Raw genomic sequence first — 7,877 nt, 5'->3', positions numbered from 1 at the left:
CCGGGGGGGGGTCCATCACATGATGCCGTTGGTGAGGTACTGGAAGCCGTCGTAGAGCTTGGTGGTGATGGAGCGCATGCTGCCGTCCACCATCTGCTCGATCAGCAGCTGCAGCTGCTCCTCCGTCATGTTCATGTGGAAACGCTCCTTCAGGTTGCGGATGGTGGAGGAGCCGTGGAAACAGGGGAGCTGCGACCCTGGGGGGGGGACACAAACACACAAACACACACACAGGGTCAGCACAGCCCCCCCTCACCCCGGGGGGGCTCGGTGGGATCCATCCCCGGGGGGGGTCCTTCCCTCCTCGCTGTCTCTGGGGCTGGTTTGTAGGACCCGGAGTCACAACCCACCCCCCACTGCGGCCTGGGCTGAGGAAAGGGCAACCCCCTCCCCCTTGGGGGGGTCTTTTAGGCTTCCCCGGAAGCCCCCCCCCACCTGCAGGACCTCTCCAGGTGAACCCCACGAGCTGCCCTTCCAGGGTCAACTTGTCCCAACTCCCCCCCCTGACCCCCCCCTGCGCTTACATCCACAAACTCAGTGGTGAGTTTGAAGGCAGAGGTCTCGAAGCCGAGGTTCCTGGGGGAGCTGGAGAGGATGAACCCGAAATCGATGTGGATTATGTGTCCGTCCGCGTCCAGCAGGATGTTCCCGTTGTGCCTGCAGGGGTGGGGGGGGGGAAAAATCTCCATTAAACTTCACCAACAGCCCCAGGAGCAGCAGCGGGGGGCAGCACTGACCACTCCCAGGGTCTCCCTCCTGAATCCAGGGACAAAAACGAGGAATCCCGGCAGGAGAAACATCTCGGGGTGGGGGGGACACTCGCCTGTCCTTGACCTGCAGGAGGTAGCAGACCAGGCAGTAACCGGCGCAGCTCTGCACGAAATTCCTCTGGGCCGTCAGGAAGGATTCCGTGTTGTAGTTGCCGTGTTCCTGCAGGAAATAATCCAGCAGCGAGAGCAGGGATTGTTTCTTGATTTGGTGGATGGACACAGCGTTCACCACGGGCTCAATCATGCCGCTGTCGGCGGAGATGACGAGGATTTTGTATGGCTTGATCCAGAGCGGGACCCGCTCCTGTTCCCAGATGGACTGTGGGGGAGATGGAAAAAAAAAAACAACCCCTCAGGGATCTGGGGTGGCCCCGGGCAGCCACGGCCCCCTCCCCCTTGGGGCAGCCCCTCTCCCCCCTCACCTGCAGCTGCTTGAGGACCTGGAAGGCGAGCAGCTCCTGCCGCAGATCGTCCCCGCACTTGACGATGACGGAGAGGAGGCGCCAGGAGGGCAGGTGGCCGTAGGGAGACCCTTCCCGGATCCTCCTGTGGGGAAGGGGCAGGGAAATGAGGGGGGTCTGACATTGGGGGCTCAGGGAATGCTCATTGGGACCGAAGCAGAAGGAGCTGCGGGGCCCAGGACGGCAGGAACCACACACCAAGCCCTCACCCAACCACGGGGCAAAGCCCCCCTGAGCCACCAGCCGCCTCCGAGAGGAGCAGGAGGGAATTGGTTCTCCCCGAATCCCCCAGCCCCACGGGGACCAGACCCACCCCAGATTTCTGGAGCCCCGAGGGCTCTCCCTCTTGCTCAAACCAGAATTTGGGGGTTGGACACAGAACTCTGAGAGCAGGAACATGAACGAGATTATTTTGGGAACGGCCAAACTCTTGGGAGGTAGAAGGTGGCTACAAATTCCTGGAAAAGCCCCTCAAAGCCTGACCCAAGAGCAGCAAATCTGCTGGGGATCTTCTCCCTCCTCCGACGCACCCCCTGATCCCCCCCCCGAGCCCACACCCCCCGCCCCGGGGCCCAAAGTCAAGGCCACAGCCATCGACCGGGCAATTCACGGAGCCATTTCCTCCGATTCCGGGGAATGTCCAAAGTCCAGGAGTCCCTCCCCAGCCCTACCTGACTTTCTCCTGCCAGGGCTCCTTCAGGGCCACGGCGGAGGGGTCCTCGGGGTCCCTCCTGAAGGAGGTGGGGGTGTGCGCCAGCTGCTCCGAGAGCCGCCGCCTGCAAAGGCAGAGCCCGTCAGGCAGCGAAACCAATTCTTCAAGGAGAAAGTAGCATCATCCCCCTCCCCCAGCCCCCAACCCTGCACCCAGAGCCTCTCGGAGCCAAAGCACTTTAAAAACCTCAGGGATTCACCCCAAATCTGGGCGAATCTTCACTCCCACATCCACGGGGAGGAGAGACACCAGGGGAGGCTGCACCAGCCCCGAGTGTCTCACGCTGCCCGGGGTCTGCATGGCCCCCCCTTAACCCACACACATACTTTTTCTTTTTTTTTTTTCCCCCCCAGGAATTTAACAGATAAAATTTCCCAGCACCTGAGCTCAGAACCCTCCCCGGAGAAGCGGGTGCCTGGGCTGCTCTCTCCTCTCCAGCCTCACCTGATGTCCCCGGCGGCGATGAAGACGGGCTCCCGGCTCTCCTGGCTGGTGATGCTGTCCACAGAGAACTGGGAGATGTTGTCACAGCTGTTGGTGTGAATCTCCGGCAGCTGGGAAGGGAAAAGGGGGGAGAGGTGGGATGGGGTGGGGACAGGGAACGCAATTCCCACTCTTTTTGGAGCTGGGATGGCACGGAAAGACCTTCCCATCCTCCCACATCGCCGCCCTCGGCCTCACCTCCACCTGCAGCTCCACGATGTCGTCCACGGACCAAGCCTCGTCGTCGTTGTCGTAGTTGGGGACGGTGGTGAAGCTGCTGGTCCTCTGCTCGTGCGTGATCCCGCACTCGGGCAGGTTCTCGGCCGAGCGCGTGCTCCGGATGCGGTTCTCGGGGATGCGAGCGGGCACATTCGCTGTGTCGAAATTGTCACATTCAAGTACTTCAACGTAGATTAAATAGGGAGCCTGGGGGGTGTGAAAAAACCAAGAGTTAGAAGGACACGGTCCATGGAAGCAGCGATGGGACAAGGGGGGAGGGTTTGACACTGAAAGAGGGGAGATGGAGCCGAGATGTGGGGCAGAAGGTCTTTGCTGTGAGGGTGGTGAGAGCCTGGAACAGGTTGTCCCAAGGAGCTGTGGCTGCCCCATCCCTGGAGGGGTTCAAGGCCAAGGTTGGAGGGGGCTTGGAGCAACCTGGGCTGGTGGGAGGCTGCTGGGGGAGCCTTTCAGGTCCCTTCCAACCCAACCCATTCCATAATTCTGTGACTCTGTAAGTGCCAGGCTCTTGCAGTTTATACCTTCCAACCCAAACCATTCCATAATTCTGTGACTCTGCAAGTGCCAGGCTCTCGCAGTTTATGGTTTTTCTTTTTGGCATGTTTTTGGGGCAAAGTTGTGCTTCTCAGCAGCTGTGGGACAGCCCCCAGGGCAGGGCTGGACCTCCCAGAGCCTCCTAAACGCACCCATTTCAGGCTCTCGCAGTTTATGGTTTTTCTTTTTGGCATGTTTTTGGGGCAAAGCTATGCTTTTCAGCAGCTATGGGACAGCCCCCAGGGCAGGGCTGGATGTCTCAGAGCCCCCCAAACGCACCCATTTCGAGGGACAGTCACTCTCAGGGGTATTTCTCCCCCTCCCAGACCCCTCTCCCCACCGCCCCCAGCCCCGGGAAGCATTTTCTGTGGCTCGATGGCCAAAAAGGGGCTGAGCCGAGGCCAAAATCACAGAATCACAGAATCTTCTAGGTTGGAAGGGACCTTCAAGATCATCTTGTCCAACCGTCAACCCAACTGACAAAAATAGACACCCCCACAACAAACAAGGAGCATCATCACTAAACCATCCCTCCCAGCACCACATCAACCCGGCTTTTGAACACCTCCAGGGATGGGGCCTCAACCCCCTCCCTGGGCAGCCCATTCCAAGGGCTGAGAACCCTTTCAGTGAAAAATTTTTTCCTAATATCCAGCCTGAACCTCCCCTGGGGCAACTTGAGGCCATTTCCTCTCGTCCTGTCGCCTGTGACTTGAGAAAAGAGACCGACCCCCACCTCTCTACACCCTCCTTTCAGGGTGTTGGAGAGAGCAATCCCTGCCTTTTGAGGCAAAAACCAGTTCTCCAGCTCTCCATCCGTTCCCTACCTTGTCCTTGGAGTTGAGGACGACCGCCTGGGTGTGGGGCACCCTCACCACGTGGTGGTCGAAGCCGGCGGTGGGGAGCCAGGCGCGGGCCGGCAGCTTGTGGTTCAGCAGCGAGAGCTCGGAGATGAGCCGCTGGGTCTTCTGCTCTTTGGTGGGCAAGGTGGCCAGGCGCTTCCCGATGGCGATCAGGGACTTGATGAACTCCCTCTCGGGGGCAAGTCTGACGGGCTGGAGAGGTTCAAGGGTTGGGGGGAGAGGGTTAGAAAAGCAGGGGGGGGGTGGTAACGCCAGCAGTTCTGCAGGCACCGGGATAAACTCTATCCAGATAAAGTTCTCTTCTCATCCCAACCTCTTCCCCTGCTCTCGGATGATGCTCCCATCACCGGGCTCAGCACCCGGGAGCAGAGCAGGGGTGGGATCAAAGCACTTTCCCCCCCCTCCCCCTTCCCCTTGTCCCGTATCCAGGATTCCTCTTCCCGGAGACTCCGGAGCCGCCATCCCCATCCCAACCCCCGGAGCCACCAGAGGGAGCGCGAATCGGCCTCGTCCCCGGCTCAACGCCGGGATTTTCCCTCAATCCTCACCCCAGAGCCTCCATCGTGGCTCAATCCGACCATTTTGCCAAGATCAAACCACATTCCAGAAGCCCCTTGGCCCCCAGGAGCCCCCCCCCGCGCCCCTTTATTCGATCTAAATCACAACAACAAAACCGATTGCGGCTGATTTTTGGTCATTTTTAAGATGCAGGATTAAACTTGCAGAGTGTTCCCCGTGGGATCATGCTGGGGAGGCACATGCAAAAAGCCACGGAGCGTGAGAACAAGGAAGCAAAGGAAAAAACGCCGGAGAGAGTCGGGAACGGCCGGAGAGGAAAATAAAGGGATGGTGAGAAGAGGAGAAGGATCACTCTGGGGGTTCCCTTTTGGGAAAAGGGCAGGTGGGAAACCGTTTGTATCTGTAGTCCACGTCAAAAATCCTTCCCAAAGCCCTTCCTGTCCACATTGCCAGGGAGATCACTTCCCCCCGGCCCAGGCAGAGGATAAATATTTAAACCCCTGCACCAGGGGATGCTCCGTCCCCCCGAGGGGCTGGAAAACGCCTGGTCCTGGCTGGACCCTGCCCTGCCTCGGCTCCTGCCACCCTGGACCCCCTGGGACCATTCCCCTCGATTGCATTTCATCCAATTTCTGCAAAAAAAACACTATCCAGAGGCTGCTCCACTTCTCCCGACCCCTCTCCCACCGAGTCCCGGCTCCTCCCAGGACCTTCTCTCTGGGCGCTGCCGGTCTCCGGGTTGGGGATGTAGTTGTCATTGTCACTAAAACAGCCCCAAACCCCCATCGAGGTCCCTGTCAGTCCCTCATCTCGGCAGAATAATTCAATGAAAGAGTCCCCGGGTGGGGAATTTGGGATTGTGCCCACGTCCAGGAGCAGCCCAGGAGGCAAAGCCCTCCTGGTTCCGACCTCCATTGATCTACCACGAGCGCCCTTTTCCTCCAGGGATCCCAAACCATCTCCTGAAGCATCTCCTCCCCGTCAGGCAACAACCCATCACCTCCACGGCTCATCCACAGCCCCCACGTCCACGCTCCAGCTGAAAACCTCCAGCTCCTGGCTCCTCCAGCCACAAACACGGGGCTGGGAAACGTCCTCCCCATCCCGCCCCGCTCCGGAGGCGTCCCCCCGGGGGCTGCCCCGCTCCTCGGCGTTATCGGGGGACTCAGCACGGGAAGTTTTGCATCCTGTTACGGAGAAAGCAGCTTTGGGAAACGGCATCAGCTGAAGCCACAGCAGGAAATGCCGTCCCCAGCCCCTCCGGGGACCGAGAGCACCCGTCCCACCAGCACAGGGGGGTCCAGACCTGCCTCTGCCCCTTCTCCTCAGCACCTCGCTCCTGCAGCCAAGCGAGGAGAGGACGGGAGATGCTCTTCCCTCATCCCACCGCCCGAAGGATCCTTTCTGTTGCTCCTCTCCAACATAAATATTTACTTTCCACCGTTTACTTTCTTGCTGCAGCAAAACATCTCGGGGAAGGACACGGTCCCTGCTCCTCCAGCCGCCTCCGTGTCCTCCTTCCGCTGAGACACGCTCCAGGAGCCTCCTCCTCCTCCTCACCCGGGGTCAAGCTGCTTCCCAGCACCGGGCAGGAACGGGGACATGGCTCCGGGCTCTGGGACTGGCTGAGGAGGGAGCCCCAGGTGAGGAGGACACCCCCCAAACCCAGGGGGGGTCATTTGGGGCCCTTCCCAGCCCCAAAACGGGAGGTTTTCCAGCTGCTGAAGAGCTTTCTGCTGTTCTACCCACTCTTGTGCCCACCTCTGCCCCGAGGTCCCACCTCTCCTCCGCTCCAACCATCACAATTTGTTATTTGGGAGCTTTATGCAGCAAAAATCCCGTCCCATCCCCATTTCTGCTGCCCCCCCGGGAGCTGCTCTGTGGGAACTGGGAAGACCCCGTGGGGCAGAGTCCCTCCAGCTTCTTTGCCCCAAGGATTTGGGGTTGATAACTCCCCCCACCAGGATTTATCAACCCCACGACCACCCGGTGAATTCGGTGTAAATGCTTCCAAAGAGCCCCAAGAGGCTGCAAAAAACCATCTCCCGTGGACAAAGAACCTGCAAAGGCAGGAGGAAAAGCTCTCCTGGCACCGTCGGGATGGAGGGGGTGATGGCAACGGCCATCAGGAGGCTCTGTGGACCCCCAGCCTCAAAAAGCCACCGGAGGAGGGGACATCGCTGCCTTTGGGAGCAGCAGGAAGGGGGGAAATAAAGGAACTTACCTAAATTTGGGTGGTAAATGGGGACATGGGGCTGGTGTCCTACCTCCCACCCAACTGCCAGCTGCCCCAGCAGCACCCCGCCATCCCTGGCATCCCAAAACCAGCGGATTGGGAGGAGATTTATAAAAATATAAAAGGAAAATATATAAAATACAAAAATATAAAACATAAAACCTGCATCAGGGTGTGCTCAGGGGTAAAAGCCTCCTGCCCTGGGTCTGCAAGCGGTCGCGGCGTCGATGCTCCTGCCTCCCTCCCGCCTGCAGCAGGAAAGGTGTGAAACCCCCCCCTCCGGGGACGTGACAAATAACTCCGGATCAAACCTAAAAAGGCTGGAATTCACCCCAGAACAAAGCCCGTCCCCTGAGGACGGGGCTCCCCGAGGCACCGGAGGGCAAGTGGTTTTGATCATGGACTACACATTCAACGTGCGGGGAGCCCAGCAGGAAACTGGGAATCCCAGAGGGAAAGAGGCACCCACCGTCAGGAAAATGACACAGATGAGGAAGATGCTATTGATTTAAAAAAAAAAAATATATAAATTAATAAAAAAGGCTCATTTTGAAAGAAAAACGCTCTAATTAAGGAATAATTAAAGAAACGCTGGGTTTTGATTGAAAGACCAAAATTTAACACACAGAAAAGGAGGGGGGAAAAATAATGATTCGTGGAAAAAAAAACAAGAAAAAAACCAAACCAAAAAGCAAATTAAATCCCATCTGGCAGAGAACTTTTAAGTAAAAAAAAAAAAATCAAGGAAACAGCATTTCCTCTTCCTTCTGCGGACGCCGCCAGGCAAAGGTCAGCGGCTGCCGGGACCCGGATCGTCCCTCCCCACCCTCTGCCGCTCGGATTCGGCACCGGGGGGTCATTCTGGGGGGGCAAAATGAGCCCCCCGGGGCACCCCCCCCCAGCCCCAGCCCCATGGGGATTGCTGCTTTATTTTAGCCAAACCACTGCAAGCAAATTTGCCCCAAACTCCCGTTTCTGCCGGTGTTTTGGGGGAAACCTTCCGTCGGAGCCGGCAGGGGGGGGACCCCGGGGGGGGGTTTGGGGGGCAGGTGCCATGGAGGG

General features: G+C 58.6%; 1 protein-coding gene across 1 annotated transcript in view; it reads right to left on the bottom strand.

Moving 5' to 3' along the window:
- Window positions 1-7,877, bottom strand: part of PI4KB (phosphatidylinositol 4-kinase, catalytic, beta) — a 38,704-nt gene that overhangs the window by 19,472 nt on the left and 11,355 nt on the right. Inside the window, exons 4-11 of the mRNA XM_014960843.1 lie at window positions 4,025-4,252; window positions 2,625-2,852; window positions 2,388-2,497; window positions 1,903-2,007; window positions 1,193-1,316; window positions 824-1,089; window positions 444-657; window positions 1-228 (exon numbers count right to left, since the gene is read on the bottom strand). Coding sequence (XP_014816329.1) covers window positions 16-228; window positions 444-657; window positions 824-1,089; window positions 1,193-1,316; window positions 1,903-2,007; window positions 2,388-2,497; window positions 2,625-2,852; window positions 4,025-4,252 — 1,488 coding nt within the window. The 3' untranslated portion in view covers window positions 1-15. The remainder of the gene's footprint in view (window positions 229-443; window positions 658-823; window positions 1,090-1,192; window positions 1,317-1,902; window positions 2,008-2,387; window positions 2,498-2,624; window positions 2,853-4,024; window positions 4,253-7,877) is intronic.

This window comes from Calidris pugnax, unplaced genomic scaffold, assembly GCF_001431845.1.
Source record: "Calidris pugnax isolate Ruff unplaced genomic scaffold, ASM143184v1 scaffold469, whole genome shotgun sequence".
Lineage (NCBI taxonomy): Eukaryota > Metazoa > Chordata > Aves > Charadriiformes > Scolopacidae > Calidris > Calidris pugnax.
This window is presented reverse-complemented; position numbering and strand designations above follow the sequence as displayed.